General features: G+C 38.3%; 1 protein-coding gene across 2 annotated transcripts in view; it reads left to right on the top strand.

Moving 5' to 3' along the window:
- LOC121319225 (nuclear factor of activated T-cells, cytoplasmic 2-like) overlaps positions 1–26,566 on the top strand; it is a 56,918-nt gene that overhangs the window by 13,820 nt on the left and 16,532 nt on the right. For both annotated transcript variants that reach the window (XM_041256432.1, XM_041256431.1), the window contains exons 4-9: positions 7,055–7,257; positions 7,783–7,955; positions 13,157–13,297; positions 23,465–23,520; positions 24,702–24,834; positions 25,193–25,918. In XM_041256432.1, coding sequence (XP_041112366.1) covers positions 7,055–7,257; positions 7,783–7,955; positions 13,157–13,297; positions 23,465–23,520; positions 24,702–24,834; positions 25,193–25,918 — 1,432 coding nt within the window. The remainder of the gene's footprint in view (positions 1–7,054; positions 7,258–7,782; positions 7,956–13,156; positions 13,298–23,464; positions 23,521–24,701; positions 24,835–25,192; positions 25,919–26,566) is intronic.

Below are 26,566 nucleotides of genomic sequence, written 5' to 3'. Positions count from 1 at the left end.
TTTGTAGGTAAATAGTGTTCCTCTTATTTGAACATGAGAAAATGTACAAACAAGAGGAGGCTTTTCAGCTCTCCAGTGGTCAACCTGTTCCTAATTTGGTCTTAAAGAATCCTAATGATTCCGCATCAACGCTGTCGCTTGGTAACCCATTTCAAACCCTCTTCTGGACCTGGTTTCTGTTCTGTGCTTAAAGAACTGGCTAAAGTTATCAAGTTTGAATCCTGATTTTGCTCTCGGCCGTGTTAGTTCTGTAGATCTGGGAGCAGGTTTAAGGGACAATGTTTTTGTATTCAGTGTTTTAAATTTTCTTTTTTGGCTTGATGGAAAACTTTACTGTTTAGTGTTTGAATGTCATCTTTGTGTAATGCTGGGCTTTAGCTACCAGTTTAGTTCAAGTTTCTTTGCCCTTTTGTGGTAAAAGTGTTAAATTTAGTTTGTTTTGCATGGAGTTTTTAGATTTCTGTTCACAAGTAGGATCCAGTTTAGTTCTTACATATCATGTATGTTGGCTTCCACTGTTGTCTAATCAATGTAACCTTATAAAAAATATATTTAAAATATATAGACTGCACAGTAAAGTGGAAAACTCTAAATACAGTTAATATACCGTGTTATATAAAGCTTCATATAATATATTATATAAAGCAATTTTACAATTTTTTACAATTTTATATCTCAGTACACTAGTTGGAAGCTACACTAAACACTCTTAAAAATGAACGGCTGGTTTCACAGACCCTGATTAGCACTATTCTTGGACTGTCTTATCTAAGGTAATATTAGGCATTTCCAGATTAGGGCATTACCGTTAAGAGTAATTAGCTTCAATGACCCTTTCATAGTTTTTGTAACTGGCCTTTATGAACTCGATGTACTCTACATCTGACAGACAGACAAACAGGGAGCCTCTATGTGCAATACAGTACTTTCAGATTGTGATACTCAAGGCAGTCCTTTTCAGGTTTCATCACAATCAGACAAGAGATTCTCCAGATGTATTTAAAATGGAAGTGTGGCATACTGTACATACAAGCAGCCAGTCAGCAACTTTACAGGATGTTTTGTTTTCCATTCTGAAAGCTTCTGACAATTTTGATTAAAGATTGTAGTGCAGTGGTTCCGTTCTTAGGCGTACTGATACCACAGTGATGATAGTGTAGCGTGCATGGGGGAAGGCAGCAGTAGGGCTGGTAGGTGACGTAATCACATACAGAGGCAGATGCCTGATATATGCTCCTTGCAAAGGAGCTGGCTCTTTTGTACAGCAGTATCAGCGCTATGCTTCAGTGCGAGAGATCCCGGGTTCACACCCGCCCTCCGCCTGTGTGTGGATTGCCTCGCCCTGTGTGATGCACCTGGCTTATTTTCTTATTGTGACATTAGCAAGGAACGGATTTGGTTTGTTAGAATTAGTTTTCTTCTATCATTTAAGCTAAGCCTTGCAGCAGCTTGTACAGCATGGCAATGGTGGAGCGTCTTGCTCTTCGGGATGCAAACTAAAGGGCTAATTAAGGGAAATTCAATTCAGATTTGTTTTTGCGAGAACAAGATTATCATCTCAGAATCTTCACATTTCAGTCATTGTACACATTATCTTGGGATCTCATTTTATACAGTTATGAAAGTATCTTGTGTTCTCGACACAGTTCTTTTTCCCCATGTCTTCAATGAGCCAATGTAAAAATTGCTATGCATCATCCCTTTTACAATGGGGTTCTTTCCGTGATGTCACACTGATGTAAGCAGGAGCCGAAACATGTGTCTACTTATTTAGTTATTGATAGGCCTTGCCATTTATTTTGATCTTTTTATGGTCCTGCATGAGAATGAATTGCAGAATGAATCGAATCAAACTGCTTTGAGGAAGAAAAAAAAAACCATTCTAACCTTTCTTTTTTCTTTTTCTCTTAAAACTCTTTTTTCACTTGCTTTGCTTTCTTTCCTTTTTTCGTTTTTTTTTTATTCTGTTGAAATCACCTGTCATTTCTACCCCTCCCCATCTTTCACATCTTTCACATCTCTAACCCGCTCCTGATCATATTCATTTGTGCAGTTTACACCTAGTTATCACAGGGAGGTGCCAGCCCTTCCTATCACCAACACCCCCAAATGTTAATCAGCACACTAATGAAGAAACAGACTCAACATTTGTCTACTTGACTTCTGATTCACTTTATTCACAATCACATACATTTCATAGAAGTGCTACATTACAATTGTGCTGCTGTGAACATTATACCAATGTGTTATTCAACAATCTGCCAATTATAACTATAGCCCCCTCACCTGTCAGTACAGAACCATTGCCATTGTCGTGCCCCTGCCTCGATGAGTAATTATCATCCATCATTTAGTTTAAATAAATTGTGGGGAACTTGCTGTAGTTCTTTACGATTTTGCACATGTTTTAGACTTTTTTCTGTGCAGCAAATATAGAGCATGTGTAAAATATTCAATTGTTTATTCCTTTAATGGGATAGTTATCATGAGTTATTCTCTCTGTTGCCGCCACCCTACAAAGATTTTCTACCCCACCCCATATTAATAATGCTTTCCTTCCAGAACGCAAGTACAGTTACACCCCCCCCCCCCCCCCCCCCCCCCCCCCCCCCCCCCCCCCCCCCCCCCCCAATGTGGAAGCTACAGTTAGCAGCAGCTACACTTATAATGCCACTGAGAGGGTAGATCTCGCACTTAGAATGTCAATGACAAAGCATTCAAAACCTTTAAACCTCAAAGAGGTCTATATAAATGTTAATATTATGGTTTGGTCTGCTTTTTTAATTTAGAATGAATGACTTATAATATGTTTTGAGAGTTGAGAGTGCACTTTCTCTGGCACTATATATAACAGAGCAAAGCAAAGAGTGCGATTAAATACACTCTCAACTTGATTAGAGGTACTGTAGTCACACAACACTTAAAAACATGTGATAGTAAGCAGATTATGATGCAAAGCAGAGGCTGAGCTTGATCTCAGGAAGTGAATTCTCAGAGTTCCGCCGTTTAATTTTAACATACGTTGTCTTCCTGGGGGTCTGTATGTGTTGCACACCATGTTAGGGATCAACAAGCTTTTAGTTACAGCCTCTGAGCTTAGATCTGAAGAGGGCACACCTGTTAACAACTGAGGAGGATTAAGGGCTTGTGAGTTTAACAATGCAGGGAGAAGGCTGCAGCAGCAGTTCATATTGGGTTGAATACATGCACGTGATTAGGACCACACATATTGTAAACTGCATATCGTATGGACACATTTTTGACATACCAATGGTTTCACAGTGTCAAGAACCGTTATACATAGGTATGCTTGTTACCCTATTACCATATTTGTCGCTTTTACTATAACACTCCTAAAGGTTCTTCAAACACTTGGCAATATATTGTTCTCTTTCCTTTTGCCCTATATTTGTGCATGCTATTTGTTTGCTGTCTGCATTCAAACTGATACACACACGCGCATTGTGCTCATATCCTTTGCTTCAGACCTTGCGGTTTGTGCATGCTTCCTTTCGCTGGGGCTGCTGGCCGGGGGTGAGCAGAGCGTTCTGCAAACAGCCCGTGTTTGAGCTGTGTGAAGAGAGAAGAATAGCTGGTTTGTTAGAATGCTGGCACGCTGCATGCTGCTTTGAGTTTTGTATTGCGCTGAAGGCTTGATTGCTACCAGTGAAAAAAGAAAGAGAAAAAATAGCACTGCAGGTACATAGTATTGTGGCCTCTTATTTTGAAGCAGTATCTTTTACTGAAATGTATATAACAACAAGTACACCAGTAACAACAACCCCAGAATCAGATCTGTCTCCATCAGTCTCCATCACTTAAGCTGACTAATTACCAGGATTCATGACAACTGAATAAGCGGCTCTCTACATATACTCAACAATGTAAGTATAACATACAGATGGATGGATTTACGGACAGACATCTCCATATACCCCCAGAATCTGATATTCTCAGTAACTGACCGGATAAACAATTCTCCAGATACATGTAGACAGGAGGAGCCTGTCTATTGGTGTCTTGCTATACAGTTGTATGCCTGTGCAGAGTGATTTGGAAAAGCCCTACACTCTAGAGCCTTACCTCCATGTGAAGGCCAATGAACCAGTCTTGTTTTTGTTTTCCTGGTTTCTTCTTCAAGCCAGCAGGCAGAAACCACTATTTCTGTCGTGACACCTGTAGTCCAGATGATCTAGGATCCTCAGCGAGCACAGTATGCACAAGCAAGCTGCCTGCAGTGCTTCGAGCCCAGCCTGTTTTAATAGTCTTCTACCACAACACACAAGGGTGAAGGTGGCAGTCCTCATTCATAAACACAGCACAGTCTCTATCTCTACACAGTGTCCAAAATGTGTTGAACTTCTGAGCTCACCGGTTTATGTTTGTCAAATAGATATTGGTGGATTGGTCCACTCATGATCACCTTTTACTAAGCTATTTATAAAATAGAAAAAATAAAATTGCACTTAACTCATATCTCCATAAATGTTTTGAATGTTTAAACCATTTTCTGTAATGAAAACACTGACAAGTTTAAGACCTTGGTACATCTGGACTATTCTAGCCTGAATCTAGTAGAGTTTGCTTTGACTTGAAGCCTGTCTGATATGGGGAAAGTAGTGTTTTGGGGTTGAAAAGCTGATGTAAGTAATACTGACAGCTATTTTATATGTGTATATATATATATATATATATATATATATATATATATATATATATATATATATATATATATATAATAATATATATATATATATATATATCCTCCTATTAAGTGGATTGCTGGTCACGTGATGTTTACTAATGTCACTTCATTTTTTTTTAACAAACCCACCACTGTGCTGTTTCCTCTCTGGCTCACAGTACATGTGTTGTGCATTATTCATTTTGTGGACAGTTAAAAATAAGCCTGGCTTTTTTCCATATGCTTTGCATTTTTTCTTCTTGCTCTTACCACACCTAGTCACCAGAGTGAAAGCAAAAAGCACCCGCCGGGTGCTTTAAATGAATTTAAAACTTTTGTTGAGATCCAGTATTTTTTATTTTTGTTTTCAGAAACATGTGAACTAGGGTTGACACCTCTTGAGGTAAAAAACAACCCCCCGGGATGTCTGAGCAGAAGAGGGGTTGTTGAAAGTTGAAACTCTTATATGAATCCTAGATTCATTCAATAGCAACATTGATAACATTAGTACTAAAGTGTTGACAACCGATTCATACTGTGCGTCGGTTGTAGTAATTTTGCATCTTGATTTATGTAACCTGCTTCAGTGCTGTTATTGTGGGGTTGCTGTAGTGAGCTATATGGATGTGAAAGCATAAGATTAAAAACTGGTATATGCTTTAAAAACAGGATCTTTCAGTGTCCCAGGAAGGCATATTGGAATCCTGGCACACCTCCCAAAACCGGGATGATCCAGGATCCAGGGAAAACAGCGACAGGAGGCAACCCTACTGTGAACCTCACTAATAGATATAGCCAGACACCGTGCCAGCAAGGCCCAAGTACTGTAAGCTTCTTCCTAACACTGCAGACATTTCAAAAGCACCACCCTAGATAACTCAGTCCTGGGCCTCTCCAACCTGCCAGTTACTGTGTAGAATTGTCTATCTGTCCTTGTGCACAAGGCAGATTTGAACCCAGATCTTAATTTTTCTAGATGAACGGCTAGTGCTCTAAACTACTGTGCCACCAGAAAATTTATGTTTCTCAGTTCTAAGATATTATCATACATCATATGTTCACACTTATCATTTTTTATATTGAATTAATAAATACACAAACCTATTATTAGCTCTAGCAGCACTGGAGTCCTTTTTTGTATCTAGTATTTCAAAAACAAGTTCAAATTCACTCCAGTGAGATACCAACATTCAGCAGCTTATCTACAGTATTCAATTTTAAATATTGGCAGACCATAAAAAAAGTGAATTGAAAGACTCTCAGCACAGTAAAAAGGGGAATGGTAGTCATGTTAATAATAACCCCTAACAAGGGGTAAGAGAATGGACTTCAAAGCCTTGGTTAGAACTTGTTCAGTGCTAATAAAAGCAGAAGAGCCCAGAGTTATGCATTTCAAATTGCTGCTGAAGGCATTTCACAAAGTTGGCCTGTGTACAGTTCTTTCCTTCATTAGCAGGACTTTTAAGAGGATTCCAGGTTTCAATCTCGAGCAACCATTGTGATGGTCACGGACCGGTCCCCTGTCATCTACACGTTTGAATAGCTATCTAGCGTACAGGGAAAAATATTCAAATCCTCCAGCTGGGGGACTGAAAACCAACTGTCAATTTAAAGTTTGGATGAAGGTTTTGGGGTGAAACTGTGATTGAGGAATGAGGTTTCTGTAAAGATGCTTGGTTTTAGATTTTCCTGGAGCGTTTAGTTGGGGGTGTATCGATAACGTGCTTCACAATGGGACCCCAGACTATCTCCTCCTACCAGAAGGCTCGTAGGAGTCAATAGTGTTTCAAGGTTTAAGAGGGATGCTAATGTTTTAAACAGTCCACCTGCTTTGGAATTAGATGCCGTAAAGTTTTATCACTACCTTTATGTGTGTCTGTGGTCTAATTGTATTGAATAGGTCTTCCTTTGTTCATTGCGACATCTGAGCAATGAAGATTCCCACAGGCTGTGTATGGATTCATTTTCAGATGTTGGCATCTTCTTGTAAACTTAAACTGTACACAAAACTGTGGCCAACATATGTGTTTCTAATTTCCTGTCCAGCCCCTCTATACTAAGTGCAATGCAGAATTGCCATTAAAAACCACAGCCATGTGTTTCAGAAATGAAAAACCAGCAGTAAATGTTAAAAAAAAAAAAGTTTAATAAAATCACTTGATAATTATATAACAATCAAAAGATTCCCATTGCTATCCACCCGATATAAAATCCACCTCCTTTATCTGATCAAAATGAAGGTACTGTATGCAGGCATGATCAGCTGCTTTCTCTCTATTACGGTACATGGGACTGCATTCATTTGCCTAAGCCAGTTAGGAAACATTACTGTTTGCATATTTCGTAACTGCATGCCTTCTGTTATGTCAGCTCCATGGCTACAGGGGGAAGGAGCCGCTGGGCCTGCACATCTTCATCGGCACGGCAGACGAGCGAATCCTCAAACCCCACGCTTTCTACCAGGTTCACCGCATCACCGGCAAAACTGTCACCACCACCAGCTACGAGAAAGTCATTGGGAGCTCAAAGGTCCTGGAGATCCCACTGGAGCCCAAAAACAACATGAAAGCCATGTAAGAAAGACTATAATCAACCATCGCTTCCACCACACCCAAGCAAGGCCTGAGCTAGCCTATTAGACCTAGTCCATTAGACCTAGCCCATTAGAACTAGTCTATTAGATCAAGCCCATTAGACTTAGTAATATTTATTTGCACTTTGAGTGCCCTTAAGATTGGGATATTTAACTAAATCAAACTGAATCAAATGATATATGCTGTGTCTGAGTGGTCTCATGTACAGTAGAAAAAGTTTGTACACCTGTGCGATATGTGCATTTGAAATCATATCCAGGTGTATTATCACTAGATTTCATTGTTTTTCATCATTTTCACAACCAATTGCTAGACCCCAGCCTTGTAGGACTTTGGAAAAGCTGTGGCAATATTCTAGATTTGCCATAAAGTTTGTTCCTATGGTTACTCCCCTTTTCCTGACGTGGCTGGAGTAACTATTGTACGATATCCCTAGAATACTAATAGAAAACCAAGGTAGCTATGTCTATTGCATCTTAACTACTTCCATTGTGTTCCCTGCAGTATTGACTGTGCTGGAATCCTGAAGCTAAGGAATGCTGATATTGAGCTCAGGAAAGGGGAGACTGACATTGGCAGGAAGAACACCAGAGTGCGGATGGTATTCCGGGTTCATATACCACAACCTGGAGGTGGGGTGGTGTCACTGCAGGTTGCATCCACTCCAATTGAGTGCTGTAAGTAGCATTTTACTCTGCTATTTGAAAAGGGATATGTTACACCATCTGCATTGTCTTAGTATTCCACTTTGTATGTGTAATATCCCATTATGTGTGTTTCCTTCATTCTCTATGGCTGTTTTTGTTTCGAACGTTATTACTAACTAATGCCCTGCTTCTGAAAAGACTCAAGGATTTCTAAAGGGGGGGTTAGGAAGGACAAACAAGAGTGTGCAACTGTAATTCCTGCCCCCTTTTGCAACAGCAGTAAATGTTAAATATGTATCGCAGTTTCAGAAGGAACAGAGTTTATAGCTGCTCATGCAGTGGTTATTATTTAAATCGCCTAGTGTCGGGTAAATCAGCTTTTTAAAAGCAGGAGAAAATGATGTAAGCCAGTGTTGTCCAGAGCTGAGCTCCCCAACATTGCTCTCTTAATTGAAAGGTATCCCATTCAAGGCTCCTAATGGACTTGAAAAGGGCTACACTACTGGTGTTTACGCAATGAGCGCAAACACACTGAAGCTGTGACTTTGTGCAGTACTCGCTTTTTATATAAACATCTCAACCCCAAACAACTTAACTGTGGGAGTGAGCTGACATTGCATATGTCCACAGCCCCATGTTTTTTGCAAATACAAAATAAAACGAAATGTAGCATATAAAACATGATGCAAATATGAAAAGAAATAACATAAAAAACCGTTATAAAACAAACACATCGTTTTTTTTTTTTTAATGGGTAGATTGCTGTATGTGCATAGGCTGTTTTTAAAACTTTCCTTGGAATAAGGCCATGCCCAGCTTCAGCTTTACAGTTATAGTGAAGAAGTGTTGGCCATTGTGTTTCTGGGGGTTTGATAAGATCTTGTTCCTTGCATTGTTCCCACACATTTGATATACAGATTGAATCATTATACAAAACTGATTTCCTTGCAGCCATGTGCTTCTGCAACATTTGTGTTGCTGCATCCGGTATTTGCACAAGGTGTTTACATCATCCAGCTTGTGTCAGACTGAAGGAGATGATGAACAGCTAGTGTGTGGATTATTGATGTATATAGTATTTAAAGAGACCTGTAAGCACATACTGCATATCATGGGTTGTTGACATAGTCAAAACAGTGTAGGTTTTAACTATACAAAATTCAATTTTCTTTTCTGCATGCTACATCTCAGTAAAAGTGAGTTATGATCAGCACGTGTGCACTGCATGGTACAGTAATTGTGTTATAAGGTCCAGTGTTATCTGATGAAATTTTTTCACTATATACCCATTTCTTATTTATACTGCATCATTGTGTAGTGCTTACCACACACAGCACTTAAGAAGGCAGTTACTTTCAGTTGTCTGACCTCAGCATTTCGGAAGTAATTTGCCCTCACAGCAAACAGCAATAGCCTCCAGAGTTTGATTTTTCTTTCATAAGGATACAGCATACACTTAAGAAAAACAATGAGCGACAATGAGAAATGAAGTCAGTAAGTGAGAGGTATTGTATCCAAATGATCATTTAGAGATATCTCAGATTGCATTTTAAGATTTGACCCCTGTTAATCCGTACAAACTGTGATTTGAGCCCAAATTAGTGAAAACATTGGTTAGCTGTTTTAAATCCTTATGTTATTAATTGAAAACTCAAAAATGCAATAATACAAATAAATTACAATGTCTCAACAATGGTCAAAATATATACTACACATAATCAACTTTTTCAGAGGCAGAGAGAGCTGGTTTAAAATTCTTTAATTTTTGTAACTGCTCTTCATATTCAGACTGCCAGGCTAAGAGAGTCTTAAATCTGCTTTCTGCTCTCTTGTCACTGGTTTCAGAAACTACAATACAGTACTGCCCCTTATCTTGCGCTATAGTGTGCTCAATTGAATTCAATTAAATGATGACTTCCCGCTTCCACCGCACTAATAAAGCGTGCGAATACCCTCTTCTATATGGATCAGATGATTTCTGTACTAATGCATTTTGATGATCTTCTGTATTAAACCGCATGGATTATCAAAACTAGAATTATTGAAACACGGATTAACGGGTCTGCTGTATTTTGAACTATCAAGATATCTCTAAATGGCTTCCTGTGAAAATGTTCTATGTTTTGAATGAACTTCCTGTCCATTTAGAGATATGGGATGTTATTTCAAGATATCTTGAAATGATTTAGATATTTCTAAATGAACAGGAAGTTATTTAGGGATATCTCTAAATGATTCAGAGATGTCTCTAAATGAACAGGAAGTTATTTTGATATATCTTAAAATTATTTAGATATACTATATCTCTCTAAATGAACAGGAAGTTATTTAGAGATATCTGAAAATGATTTAAAGATATCTGAAAATACATTTTAGATATATCATTTAAAGTGCCATTTAAAGCTATCTGGAAATCATTTGGAGATATCTCTAAATGTATTTTAGATATCTTAAAATGATTTAGAGATATCTTAAAATATTTAGAGATATTTATAAATTAATTTCAGATAGCTCTAAATGATAATTTGGCTACCATACCTCTTGCGAGGCCTTGTTTACAAGGGGGTGCCCCAGAAAACAATAAAGGATGAATACAAAGACAAATGCAATACAAGCAATACAATATGTTTTTTATAACTGTTCCTTTGTGCAAATGTCCACAAATTTTTTTTTTTAAATAGGAATATGGTAACTACCAGGGTTTTTTTTTTTTTTTTTTTTGTCTGAAATTTAAGTCATTGCTAAGAACTACTGCTGTATGCTGTTTTCCCATAATAACTGTTATACGGTACTATATGTAAAGAAACAGTAAGATCACAGTAAGATCCTACATTTAGATGCATATGGTGCACTTATCACTTTGGATGAAAACAAATGTTTATTATGTTTTTTAAAAATGCATTCTTCAAAACAGCAAACCTGATGAAAAAGTGATCAAACCCCTAATACTTATTAGGTCATTAAAAAAAAATCAAAAAGTGTTTTAAATATTCAGTAAGAGCATGAAAAGAAATAAAACACTTTGCACAAATTCATGTATTGTCCAGTTTACTGGATGAAAAAACACAAATAATTAGTGTCTGATAAAAGTGGCAGTAGTTTCCCCTGGCATTTTTTGCTATTTGTAAGGCTTTGTATAAAATCTGTATAAACTACTACTTTTTTTTTTCAAGGGTGCTTTCTTTGGGTGACAGATTACATGTGTTGGTTATAAATGAGTCCTGTACTGAAAGAAATCTCCTTCGGCGATCAATGTCATTTTCAAGTGTGTCAAGGGTTAAAAAACAAAACTGAGAAAAGTCACCCACCTACATTTCATATGAAATATATAGACCTAATAACATGAACATATTGTACAGTCCAGTCCAAAGCATGAATTGAATTATTGGTATAATCCTTGTCATTGATTTGGAGAGCTACAATTTTGTTCCCAGTGGCTTGGCAAAAAGGCCACAATGGTACCTGCCAGGTTTTCTCCTCTAGAGATAGACAATAAACACAGTTCTAGCACATTAAGCTGTCACCAGTCATTAGGTTATATGCACCATACTTTCCTCAAAGTCTCTGCTCATAGACACATGTACACTGCACAGTGATTGGCTTCATCAAATATTTAACCAACACATTGCATAAATTAGCTTTTGAGATCTAGAATTGCCGTCCTAAATACAAAAGATTTGGGTAGATAAGTTTTCCCCTGCCGCAATTTAGAATGTCTTATTCCCCCATGACAACATTCTCTTAGGCTAAATAGTGCTTTGAAGAAAAGAGAATACATTTCCTGCCCTCTCTGAAACAGTTTTGCTAACTGCTAACTTGATTTAATGAATCAACAAGGGATTTAAAATAAAAATAAATAAATAAATAAATATTTCTTAAAACTGTCCTTTTGTAAACAGGGCCGTACAATGTTAAAATACATTTCTATTAAGCAATAGGGAATTCACTATAAAACAAGTGAATACCATTTAGTGTCGGCTGTACAGTTTAAGTTAATGAATGGCCAAACATTTAATATTAGTAAACTGATGCGTCTACGTTTAAACACCACTAATCACCCACTACAGCCTTTCAGAGAGGCTAGAAATGGATGTGCTTGGTGACTGAAATCCCCCCTCAGTCCTTAAAAGAAAGGGTGGTCCCTCATCAGCAGTTATTCATTTTTAAGGGTTCTCAGTTCTGCATACTGAGTCCCTGGTATTTTCCCGAAACAACATGCCAACTGCGTCCATTCTAGCCCCTGGTATAACACAGAAAAGGCTGTGTTCTCCCCTTGTCCTTTGCAGTCCCTTATTACGTGAAGCTCTCTGTGACAGGAAGACTTCACAATATGTGAGAAATGTCGAGATAATATAAGGTCGTGCGAACCACCAAACAAGTCATAGTGGTCACGCACACACAGACACACCCGCCCATGCGAGTGGGATGTAAATAGAAAGATGCTGCAGAAGCACCCAGCAGAATCGAGAAGAAAGCTGTTAATGACTCACAGCTTGTTTGTTTATGGAACTAATTATGGATGCATGTTTGCTTTATTTATTCCAAATAAACAGAGGCAGTTATTCAGGTCCAGTTTTAGCCTGTTAAAAAAGTTGACTGTAATTTGGAGAAAAGGGCAAGTGGTTAAGTGGCTAAGTAAATGCACAGTACAAATGTGTTAAACTGCAAATTTACAGTGTAAATGTACTGGTACATTCTTATAAGTTTTCACAGTCCATAACCTTTGATCACCTTACCTAAAATAACATTAGGTAGTCTAAGATTAGTGCTAATCAGGGTCTGTGAAACCAGTCAAAAATATACTGTTAAAATAAGCTTTTTTACCCTTTTTTATGTTAATTCAGGATATGAAAATATTATAGATAAAGTGCTGAATCCTGGTACCCCCGCTGCAGGTCACGTATTTTTTTTTAAAGCTAAAAAATTGCCATGAACTACAACACATGATGTGTAATTTCACGATTAGCATGGATCCTTAACCTATAGTGTATTGTATATCACATATATATATATATAGATATATATATATATTTATATATATATATATATATATATATATATATCCCAAATAATAACATTTAAAAAGCCAAACGATCTTGGGAAAATGTGAGCAGCAATAGCGCTGCTAGAGCTACAGGTAAGAATGTGGGTTTTAAAAACTTGGTTAGAGAGATAGCTTCCACATTGGTGAAGGTGCTAGAGGTGTCAGCTGTCTCCTCTCTGATCCACAGCTCAGAGATCAGCCCACGAACTGCCAATGGTGGAGAAGCAGGATGTGGAAGGCTGCTCCGTGCTGGGAGGCCAGCAGATGATCCTGACCGGACAGAACTTCACTTCTGACTCCAAGGTGGTGTTCACAGAGAAGACACATGGTAAGGCTTGCTGCTCACAAGCTCAGATGTTGCATGTAATAGTGTAAGACAGGCTATTGTAGTATGAGAGATCTATCAAGTGATATCAGACCAAGGCAGAAAGGTTACACCTGCCATAACACTGTTAATAGGGAAACCATTCCCCATTGATTAGTGCCTTCAGGGATGGGGGGTGAAATCTGTTCTCTTGAATGAAGCATGGCCTGTTGCCACCACTTTTTCACAAAGTTCCTTGTGAAACATCAGTTCTCAGTCATAGGGTTATAGGTGCTGTCTGAAACAGACTGGTGACAGACAATTATTTTTACATTTTATATTGGTTAGGTTTTTTTTTTGTTTCACCTCTCCTGAGTCTTAACGGACCAAGCTTGCATTAAGCGAGTGAGAATAGGTGGGCCGAACAAGAAAGTTCTAGAATTTCTTATGTTCTTATGTGTGGGATACCATTTGCATAATAATCAGACATGCCAGGGAAAATCCATTTAAACAAAAGTGTGTGCTGTAGATCTTCTTCGAAGTTATTGAGTGCTAGATTCTGGGATGTATGGGTCTGTACTGTACGTCACACTTTGTATTTGCATGTATCTGAAATAGCACTTATTACATTGTATTGCAACTTGGTATCAACTTTATTTAGCATAAGTCATTGGGAGTACCAGATTGTGAGGATATATGGAGGTGTCACTTTGTCTGTGCATCCGTTTGTCTGTATATTACCTTTTTGCGTGCATCTTGAGAACACAAGAAGTCGTTGCATATTGTATATATTGTATTCAGTAATTGGATTGTACTTAACCATGCTAACATCTCATTTGCTTACCTAATGTCCTATAAATACTACTTATCCAGTTGTTGTCAAACTGTGTATTGCCATTTCTTATTCTGCATACTGTTGATACTGTTATCACATCTCTCATCATACTGCTCTGATTTGGAATTCACAGCCGTGGCGAGGGGAGATATGCTACTGACATATTTCTTGCATTTATGTGCTAAGATCTTTTAATGGGCCACTCACAAAGTTGCTAAAATGCAGCAATGCAATAATAGTGAACATTAATGAGAAAATGGCTGTTTATAGTTAGCCGAATCAATAACACAGTCTTCCCTTTTTCACATCCCTATATAGAAGATCTGCCCCAGTCTCTTGATATGATGCTGCTTTTAAAATGTAGAAGAAACCACGACTTTAATGATCTGCTTGTACATCCTGCCTGGGTGCTCTTTCAGTGCATGCTGTCAACATTTGTGTCATGTGATTGGTCTGTGTGCTCTCAGCGAGTGCAGGAGAGTTTCAGCTGACAGAAAGGAAGGCAGGCAGGCAGATAGACATGATGCTGCAAACAGTTATCATATCCGCCACGGTCTTTCGGTCTTGAGGCAAGGAGCCAGCATGCTGTGCTTTTACTTCAGGACAGGAAAAAGTAAAAGTAACCACCATTACAATGGCAGTTGTTGTATGTAGTGGCATATTGGCATCTAGAATGATACAATAGACACTGTTAATCCATTGCAGTGCTGTGATACCATACCAGTACCAGACAAGGTACAGCCATGTCAGAACCGCAGGGTAGGATCTGCTTTGGATTCCAATGTCTTGTGCTAGTAATGCTGTGGTCTACCAGTGGCTATCCCAAGTAAAGTTTTTTCAAAAATAGCCTAAGAAAATATTTGAAAGAATTTAGAGCATTCCTTTTGAACCAAGAGTCATTTATTTATATCAATGGGCTACCAAGCATTTTAAAAATCAACCCTTTAAAATGATGAAATGAAAAAATATAATAAAACTTTTACTTAAAATGCCTTGATACCTGATGTTTTTCTTTAAAGCTTTCAAAGGGATATATAAGTTAGAAACAGTAACTTGCACTTAAGAGTAAACATCCATGATAATCACAGTATTCATTTTTGGTAGAATGTCTATAATTTCTTCCTGTAAATACATTTCAACATGTGTTTGTTTGACTGTTTGAATGTTTCCAGCATGATAAAGAAGTATAGCTAAATAGCTTGAGCTGGATTTTCCATTTTCTCTTATTAATATGAGTTTAAGGAACCGAAGATATGAAAATAAAGTAATTAAAGATTAAAAAGAAACTATGAAATACTCAGAAAATGCTTCTTATAATGCAGCATATGCCTTATCATGACAACACAGTTCAAATAGGGACCGTTGGACATGCTTTTTGGGCACTGCAGCTTTAATTACGTCATGAAAAATCATACAATAAAATAGCAGCCCCGTGTTCCCTGTATCTCAAATTATTATCTGAGCAGAGAAAGGGCTGGCTGGCATTTGCATCCTGGCCTTTATACTAATCAGGGAAGCATTTGGTTTGCATGAAGTTGAGATGTGAGATAGACACCGTGACATTACGCTATCGCCAGCAAATCAGAAAGCAGAAAATCTACTGTACACACAGGTGCACATGCACAATAGGAGAAATGATTTAGTGTGCCTTCTACAAATCAGATCTGTAATTTACTGAGTTTAAAGCCCTCATCCTTCTTGCTGTGGCTGCAGTGTCTTCAATAGCAAGAGACAGAATGAAATGCCTGACACTGGAACTGACTTTATCTGAAATGAGGCAACAGTAGATCGAGATCCAATTTATTGTAATTGAGACTCTGTCCGCCCCAAGTTAAGATTGCAGGCTGGCAGAACTCACCATGCCACAGAGATGTTTACCTAATGAAAGAAGAATACATTAGCTAAGACAAATGTGATATTTCATATCCATACAAGCTTCTCTTAAAGTCCTGTATCCATTTTTGATGCATATATGTATGCTCTCTGATCTAGAGCGGAACTTACAGATTCCCCTCGTGACCTCCAGCCGCTGAAAGTGATAGCATGAGCATGTGTGTTTAGTTCGCAGAGTGACAAGACATCAAAGAGGGTTTGTTCATCGGCAGCTGAAACTAAAATTAAGGCGATGTAAACAAACTGGAATGCCAATCAGGTCTGTTCTCATTAAGTACATAGAAGAAGCATTTAAACAAGGGTCTTGTTTACCAAATAATTAGTACAGTTAGGTATGATGGTAAGAATTTAACAGTCAACCAGGAATCATATCTTATTAAAAAAAATTTAGTGATAAAATAACTGCAAGTAAAGTGAATGCTTGGTATGCAGCCTTAGCATTTAACTAACCTCACAGCCCATTTATCACACTGTATCCTCCCCTTAATGCCAGCTTATCACTGAATTAATGCTGTTTTTCATATGCTAAAGGAATGTCCATTTACAATTCTGTTTGAATTTCATCTGAAGTTATCAGTTTAATATGACCCCTTCTATTTTATAGCATTTTTCAAGTGCATGGAGTTTGCATATCTCTTCCTTACAGTGAACATGCCCAGCAATTAATGTTCACATTAAAATACAATTCCTTAGTGTCTTTTTTTAAATGTATTACACCACATATCTGTGTGCTCTTTACCAGAAACAAAGACCGTCAAGTTGGTTTACATTCCAACTATAAAACCTGCTTGCAACTCTGTGAACAAATTGATCAATTATAGGTCAGGACGCGAAACAGATTATTATTATTATTGAAGTCAGTTTATAAGAAACTCCTCCAAAGCTGATACTGTTTGTTTTCACAATTCATCTGGCAGGACTCAGTGTGTTGAGATTTCAGATAATTGAGGTTGCATTGAATATACTTACACTGTATACGTTAGTATAAGACATCATAACAAAGTTTTTTTGATTATACTATTTAATGTTATCAGTTGAATATGTGTATAAAACACAGTGGCTTTGAAGAACACAAAGGTTTGTTCTTCACGAGAAAGAAAGTTTCATCACCTTCAGTTTCCACTTCTCATCTGAAGACGAGAAACCATTCAAAGTGAAAATTAAGTCAGGTAAAAATAAAAAATTTAAAAATTAAATAAAAAAAGAAATAATAATAATTTTAAAATAAATAGTAATTTAAAAAAAACAAACATACTTCTCGTTGTACTGCACAGATTATACTACTGTAAGTAGGTGTGACATTTGTTTTAATTGGACTTTGGGATAATAAAGAGTTATGTTGAGATCTTTTACCACATTTCATTATAGACGCTTGCATTCATTTAAATTCAGCGACAGATTGACTGGATGAGTCACACTGTGATGCCGCATTGCGAAGCAGCTACAGAGCTTACCCTAAGGAAAGTACAGTGGCTCTCAAAAGTATTCATCCCCCTTGGACTTTTCCACATGTTATTGTGTTACAACATGGAATCAAAATTGATTTAATTAGGAGTTTTTGCCACTGATTAACACAAAAAAAGTCCATAATCTCAAAGTGAAAAGTAAAATCTACAAATTGTTCTAAATTAATTACAAATATAAAACAGAAAATAATTGATTGCATAAGTATTCACCCCCTTGAGTCAATATTTGGTAGAGGCACCTTTGGCAGCAATTACAGCCATGAGTCTATTTGGATACGTCTTTACCAGCTTTGCACATCTGGACACTACAATTTTTGCCCATTTTTCTTTGCAAAATTGCTCAAGCTCCATCAAGTTGGATGGGGACCATGGTGAACAGCAATTTCATACCATTTCCACATATTCTCAATTGGATTGAGGTCCAGGGTTTGACTGGGCCACTCCAGGACATTGACCTTTGTGTTTTTTAAGCCACTCCTGTGTGGCTTTGGCTGTATGTTTGGGGTCATTGTCCTGCTGGAAGATGAATCTTCTCCCTAGTCCCAGGTCTCTTGCAGACTTCAGCAGGTTTTCCTCCAGGATTTCTCTGTACTTTGCTGCATCCATTTTGCCCTCTATCTTCACAAGCTTTCCAGGCCCTGACGCAGAGAAGCATCTCCATAGCATGATGCTGCCACCACCATGCTTCACGATAAGGATGGTGTTCTCAGGATGATGTGCGGTGTTAGGCTTGCGCCAAGCATAGTGCTTAGCGTTGAGGCCAAAAAGCTCTATTTTGGTCCCATCAGACCATAGAATCTTCTTACCCCTTGGTCTCAGAGTCTCCCACATGCCTTCTGGCAAACTCTAGCCAAGATTTGATGTAAGTTTTAATGTTCCTTCGTCTTCATGATGTAGTTTTTGTTAGGAAATGTACTAACCAACTGTGGGACCTCCCAGAGACAGGTGTATTTAACCTGAAATCATGCAAAACACCTTAATTGCATGCAGGTGGACTCCATTCAACTAATTATGTGACTTCTAAAGACAATTGGTTGCACCAGAGCTTATTTAGGTGTGTCATAGCAAAGGGGGTGAATAATTATGCAATCAATTATTTTCTGTTTTATATTTGTAATTAGTTTAGAACAATTTGTAGATTTTACTTTTCACTTTGAGATTATGGACATTTTTTGTGTTAATCAGTGGCAAAAACTCCTAATTAAATCAATTTTGATTCCATGTTGTAACACAATAAAATGTGGAAAAGTCCAAGGGGGGTGAATACTTTTGAGAGCCACTGTAATTCTCTAAATTGAGCTGTTTAATGTAGGTTTAAACATGCATGATTTTTTATACCATGTACATAGTATTTCACTCATGGGTATGGCCAGTGATGTAGCTGCAGTACTCCTTGAGTGGTCGAGGTGTATCCGCTATATAGTTTATAGAGCTAGTGTAAATAGCGATGGATCGAAATACTAATTGCAATTAAATTACATCTAACGTTGAGAGAGGGTCCTATTCCGATCAAATTTCCTATTCAGATTTAAATGATGGTGATATTTAGATCTGTCCCCGTTGAGATTATTTGAATTGAAGTGTGATGCAAGTCTGTTTCTCTCCCCATTCGTTCCCTGTGCTCCACCTCGCCCAGCCACACATAACAGTAGTTTCCTTTGTTCAACAGAGTCTGGTTGAGTCCTGTTACGTGGAACCCAGGAAATAAATCTGAGTCATAGTGAAAAAGTGGCAACACTACTGCAAAAAGCTATCAAGTTAATGCATCCACACAAAACCAATATATAGCCCAACTCATTAAAAAAAAAAAAAAAAAAAAACAGCACTAGTACTGTAGGATGTTTTGCAAAACAACAAATATGAATAATATTTGTTAAATTGTAAAAAAAAAAAAAAAAGAAAGAAAAAAAGAAAGTATATATCTGCTGTAGAATGAAAATAGTATGCCAACTTTGCCATCATGTTTGGCCAACAAACTAAAGCCCAAGACATTCACATGATACAATTTGGTCCATCTACAATGTTGGCCAACAAAAATTGCCCCAGTTTGGACCTAGCTTAAAATCTTTAAAAGCAATCTTAATTTAGTTGTCCATTATATAGTTAACTTATAAAAACTCTGCAACAGTTCATAATAAAAGAAGGATAACCATTGTTTTGGATGGTTTCCCTGGATGACACACAGTTTTCAGGAAGCTTCCTTTGGCTGAAGTTCATTGGCTCTGCTCTCTGTACGGGGGCAAAAATGGAGCACAGCCTGGATTCAGTCAACAGGCTTTAATGGCTAATTACTTTAAGAGGTTTTCAGTCATTTTGGAATAAAACAATTAAACGATCACCTGTTGCTACAAAAGGGGAGCAAATTGATCATAAAACCTAAAAAAAAAAAGTTGGCAATGGTTGTGAAATTTCCCTTTCACCTGCATGACTCATTGCATCCATATGCCGTTCATTCTCTTCATGACAGGGGGGTTCCCATGTAATCTATGGTGGTGACTGGAACCTTTACATCTCATGAGTAATGCCATGAAATATTGTGCAAAATGTTTGTAGTTAAATGTTTTTGGGATTTAATCTGGTCTATTAACGCTGTTCAATTTTCAGATCCACTCTGAATATCAAGCCACTCAGTGCAATTACTTGATAACTCCCACTTTTTAAAAACAGGACAAAAAAATGGTTTCAAATGTTCTATAGTTTAAATAAATGACAAGGTCTCACTTTGACTTCTGATGGTAAACTTCACAGGATAGGTATCTTGACTTGACTTATGTTCTTATGTCCAGCTCTATGCCTTCTGTTGAAGTCACTTTCTGACAGATTACTAAGACACTACATAGATACCTCTAGTCCTCTCAATAGCTCTCGAATGATGGATACATTTGATTTATAGTTTTTTTTTTATTGTTTATGGTATGAATACATGCTCTGCCTCTCATTTCACTTTCCCCTGTTTTCTGTAGATATCATAGTTCAAGACACAGTTTCTTTTGCAGTGTTTATTTTTAAAGAACACACAAAACACTGTAAGCAGCGCTCATCTTTTGGAGTGACGTGTTTACTTTGTGACGCTAAGTAATTGTTGCACCAGGTGATGAAATCTGACAGCGTGCAGGTTTCAACAAAGAACAAATACTTTTAATACAAAGTGTGTGCGCTCCGGTAGACTGTATTTTCTGGACCAACCAAATGTTCAATGAGCCTCTCCTTTCTATAAACCTTGAAGGGTCCTGTTTTGAAGGAAGACTGATTTTCAGAGAGGAATTAAAGACTATAGTAAAACCAGCCAGAAACACGTTGAATTAAAAGTGCCGTAACCTTTATAAACTACAGCTGATGCAGCAGTATAAACAAGGAGCAGTAAAATATTGTCTTGAGTAGTTTCTTTTGCATCTGCCTCTTCAAAATATGCATCATACATCAGAACTGTTTCCCAGATGTGGTGAAGCTTCGCAGACACACATAGCTTGGCTCAGTAGACATTCACACTATCAGTCAACTCTGCTGCCTCTTGACAACATCTACAGCATTACCACCCAGCAGACTCCTGCAGTATTGACCCTGAGCCAGACGGACACCTAGCCTTGTCGTCATGCTGCCTGAGTGTCTGCTTCTAAATCTTCTGTTTTCTTCGTAAATATTTACAATTGCTTGAGTTTGACAAATACAGTGACATAGCTTAAACCCGGCAAACAGATGGTCTATATCAAATATTTATGTGGAGTGGGTTTATACTGAAAGCAGCTAATGATTCTAGTATGTGTGTACAGTCAATATTCTCATAATGTAATATTACGACCACCAGCGTATAATGTTGAAAAAAATTAATTCTGTTATATCTGAAAATGTGAAAATGTTTCCACTACCATTGGCAATCTCACATTGTGGGTGCTGCAAAGGGATTTAGTCTGCTTAGTTTGATATACAATTAATGTGTAGGTTTTTAATTACAACATCAAAGACAGACAGAGTATCATAGTAACTTCTTTGTGTTTTTAAATATGTATTAAATAAAATGATAGTTTATAGTACATTTATATTTGGTTTGCCGACATCACTGGGTTTGTCTGTTTCCTATAATTTCACAGAAAAACAGGAGGAAAAGCGTGTCAGTCATAACTGTCTCCTTTATAATTTTTAAACAGACATTCCCTTTAGTCTCTCCACACACCCTGACACTGGTCAGTGGAAAAGGGCATCCCTTGGTGCCCCCTCTTCGTTATACTTGGTCAGGGCCCAGCTTTCTTCTCTCAGTGCTGGTGTGTTTGCTTGCTGGGCATGGGCATGGACACTGGCCCCACGGCTCCTAGTCATTGCGGGACTCCTCGCACACAGGGCTGAACCCTAGTCTAGAATTTTGTATTTATTTTTTTTGGCTAAGTATTTGTCTGACATTTTAATTATAGAAAATTGATCAAGCCCAGTAATGTCAGCTCACATTAAATTAATTCTATAGCGCTGTTTTTTCATCCTGTGAAGCCTTTTGACTGTTAAAAAGCTGCCTACTGTATCTGGCAGTACAGACTTGTCTCTGCCATGGCCTTTAACTACCCCACAATGGAATGGATGTATTGATATGTCTCTAGTATCTGTGAGGTTTCACAATTTGTTTAAATAATGTTTTTTGGGTTTTTTTTTTTTTTTGTTAATTAAATCAAGTTCGGTATTTATTATATTTTGTTGTTAGGGAGCCCAGTAACATTGTAGTACAGTTTAATGGATATCAGTATGATTTAGTGTCCTGAATTCTGTAATAAGAACACTTATTTCCCTCTGGTATGTCAATTTTAGCCACTCTATGCCACACAGCAGATAAGGCAGTCTTTGAAAAAGGGCTCTCGGCTTCCAAAACCAAAGCGACACACATCACTAAAGTTTTACAAGGAATAATCTACTGTAGGTAAAAGATAAGAAAGTGAATAAACTCATTGACCGCTGTGGGGATTGTAGGATTGTAAGTAGGCAGATTCTGCACAGGATATAAGCACATTTGGGTACTGTCATCAACAGTACACAGATTTTACCAGAGAAACTGGAAACATGCACCCACGTATTCTCACATGTTAGAAAATGCAAGCAACTTGCAACTGTCAGCTCGAAACTACCAGTAACACCACAGCAATCTCAATGTGCAGCTACTGTTCAAAGAGTGTGTGTGTGTATGTATGTATGTATGTGTATATATATATAAAACAAGAAGCTGTGAAGCTAGTGCCTACACATTTTTAAACACTTCTCAACCCAACATCTTGATTGCCGGTAAACAAAACAAAAGGTTCCATTTATTACATGTAAAGTACATCAGGGCTTCATCAAATGTTTCCAGTGTGGCAAAGGAGGACTTGACCAATCTAAAATTTCAGCCAAACGTAGGCTTCATAAATGAAGTGGGGGTCCAGAGGACTAAAAGGACAAAAAGCCCTTTTCCTGGTGCTTTTTTAATCGTTTTATTTGCTAAATATTGCGGCAACAGTATATAGGAACTTGCAGGTTACTTGCTATACAGCCATAGGTTTCATATTTCCCCTTTAAACTGTTACTAATGACTAACCAATAATTTAACAAAAAATGTTGCACACCAAAAAAATATATACAGTATAATATGAAAATCTAAAACTTGTATCACTTATTTTTTAAGCAGCAATTATTTAATTATGATTTTAAAAGTGTTTGATGTTATAATAGTAAATCATAATAATATACTCTGTAAATGGGGTATTTACTGATTCATAATCATATTTACCCAGGCAGTGGGTTAATGTGATCATTATGTCATCAGATGTTATCTGACATCTTTATATTATCAGCTATATCTTCTCCATTTGTGATGGACATTCCTCAGTACATGCTCTTAAAGGTCATAAAGGTTTCTGGACACTAAATAGCTGTGGTAATAACTTCAGAACTGCTTGTTGTAACACCACACGGACATTGCATTGAAGCTTTGTCTTGTACTGTATATGTCATCCTAACTGTTTTTTTTGGTTTGTTTCCCAGATGGGCAGCAGATTTGGGAATCAGAGGCCAGTGTGGACAAAGATAAGAGTCAGGCTGTAAGTGTACATAACAGAAGCCTATTCCCACACATATACACACAACTACACTGAGCTATTCGAATTGTAAAGCGTGCTGTGCAGTAGAACCCTTATTCATTCACGCAGCTTGCTCACCCACTAGACTCCGTTACAGGATCCGTTGTAGGAAGGACGCTTATTCTGTAGGTTGATGAAAGATACTGTGGGTTGGCTTAATAATGCAGTGTCCTGTATATTCATCACAAAGCTTTAGAGACGACACTTTCCAACCTCTGCTTCATCACTTGATTTCTGTTAGTAATATTCGGACAGTTTCCCTCTCAGTATCCATAGCTTGGTAGATTAAAGTTGGATTTAATTTATTTAGCTGTGTGACAGGGTCTTACTCGTGTCACGCGTGTGGGTAGCCGCTGTTCAAGCATACAGAAAGACAGAGGTGGCGTTGAAACGCTGACACAGGCGCGCAGGATTTATTAACAAAACAGAAAGTAAAATAAAGGCGGTCATGTGACGTTACCAGCGATGGTAACGCACAGAGGACAAATACAGCAAACTGTACAAAAAGTGCAAAATAAAACACAATACCTCAAACTATAACTCAAACAGTGCTGTGAAAACGGAAGGCCTTGCAGCAGCCCCGAGCTATCTCCCGCGGATATTTTTAAACTGACGGACACTCGGTCGAGACCCGCCCACTTGCTGATTGAGGACCAGCACAGCCAATCACTTGCTGCCCTTCCCTCAACCAAGCATAGCAGGCAGCAAGTCTCAATCGAGCGCCCGTCTGTAAACAATAATACAATCAAACTAATCAAGTCCCACAACGACACAAAATAAACCCATTCCCACATATAAACACACCAACACTAATTTACCACTGTGCAGGGCAATCGCACTGCCACAAGCTGACAGAGTTCCTGTTAAAGCTAAGTGTTTGGCAGTTTGATGGGAAGGTATATTAGTATTGCACTAAGGGCGAAAGGTGAAACATTGTGCACTGATGCTTGTGCAACGCTAATATGCTTCCCCCCTCAGTTCAGAATATAAGCATTGATTAGTCTTTTCAGGACCTGGAGAATCAAACATAACACATAATGACAGGTACAAAAATCAGTTTTTCAACTGTATATGATATTAGGTATAGCTTTGTTGGAGTGATTAGATTAATAAAGCGGAATTGACTCATTTCATATTTCCAGAACATGCTGTTTGTGGAAGTTCCTCCATATCGTGACCTGTCAGTGCACCATGCAGTCAAAGTGAACTTCTATGTGATCAATGGGAAGAGAAAACGAAGCCAGCCTCAGCACTTCACCTTCATGCCATTGCCAGGTACGGATTTACCACAGGGTTGCTTGCAATGTGGGAGCTGGCCAAAACACTGGACACACCTGCAAGATGTGGCAGACACTTTGTATGTAAACATCTAACATTATAACCATGGAGTGGTTTGTAACAGTGGCCATATCTTAACCCTTTAAATACCAGTTTGGCTTCTTTTCTCTTTCTGCTGGAGAAAACAAAAATGATAGTGATGTCAGCTATAATCAGCAGAGACCAAAAAGTCCTAAAAAAAAGATTTTCTACACAACCATTTCCACATTGGTTGATTCTAGTCTTTAAACCAGCTCAGCTTAATAAAATACTACCTAGGAGCAAAAAATAATTATCTCTCATATGTATGTTTCAGTTCCAGCCATTAAAACAGAACCTATTGACGAGTACGAACCCAACCTGATGACAGCTAAAATGTCCAGCAGTCTGGGAACACTGCCGCAGCCCTATTACCACCCCCAGGGAATGATGACTCCAGACAGCTGCCTGATAGCCAGCATGGCTTCATGTCAGCAGCTCCGCTCCGGGCTGTCTCCCCCAGATTCCAGATACCAGCAGCAGACTTCAGCAGTCATCTATCCCCGGAGTAAAAGCCTGAACACCAGCCCACTGCTATACCAGCAGGGCAGCCTGATGGCTTCCCCAGTCCCTCCCATGGCAGATGGCCAGCGCTCAGTGCTGGTCCATGCCAGTTCTCCAGCACAGTCCACCATAATCCACCAGCAGCAGTCAACCTCGCCCAATCACCACCCCACCTCCTCCATCATCCAGTTCTCCCCGACCAATCACCAGCTGAGGGGAGGGGTCCTACAGGAGCACCAACACATCATGTATTGTGAAAACTACCAGACATCTCCCGCTTGCTCTCCAGCTCCGCCGGCCAGCCAGGCTCAGAGGATGAGCCCCAGTCACTACCCAACGGTGATTCAGCAGCAGCAGTATGTTCAGAAGATGCCAAAAAACAGGTCTTCTCCCAGCCAACTAGAAGAACAGAGGTCTTCTGACAATCCAAAGGATAGGTCTGGGTCTTCGAGGGTCACCGTCAAAGAGGAGAACTTGGACCAGTTGTATCTGGATGACGGTGAGCAACATTGTGTTTTTTAAGTCTCATTGTACACTAGTGGGGGGGTCTTTATATAACAGGCACTGCATTATTATTCAAGAAAGGTAGGCTGTAGCAAAGGTTTTTTTATAAAAGGAACTAAAATTCAATGACAATTTCGTTTATCTTTTATTTTAGTATTTTTAAATTCAGCACTATTGCGTGTTTATTAGTTACGACTAATTTTTTCAATAAACTGCATGGATTTCCAGAGCACTTTTCAAGTCCTTTCCTGTAGTAGTTTACCGAAAAATAACAGTAATTGCGACACACTGGGTTTGGAACAGCTATTGCACATACAATGATGCAGTTCCAATGCACTGGAAGCACACACTCTGTTCTATGAATGAATCCACAGTTCTAGCTGTGATTACATTGTGTCGGCAACATTTCTGTGGTTTGCTCTGGTTGCTGAGGGTTGGTGGTATCATGTAATTGACCAATAAGAAACGTAAGTGAAGTGTTTGTGGGCACTCATCCAAGTGGTGATGTGTACATTGTGTTGTGTGGCTACTTAGTGCAGCAGTCTAGCTCTGTGTCTCTGTCTCTTCCTCTAGTTACAGACTGTCATTATTTTTGTGGGGGTTTTTTGGGGCTAATTTCAGTCTTGAGTGATTCCATGAGCCA

The sequence above is a fragment of the Polyodon spathula genome, chromosome 8 (genome assembly GCF_017654505.1).
Source record: "Polyodon spathula isolate WHYD16114869_AA chromosome 8, ASM1765450v1, whole genome shotgun sequence".
NCBI lineage: Eukaryota > Metazoa > Chordata > Actinopteri > Acipenseriformes > Polyodontidae > Polyodon > Polyodon spathula.
Note: the sequence above shows the minus strand (reverse complement) of the source record. Positions and strands in the feature narration are given on the sequence as shown.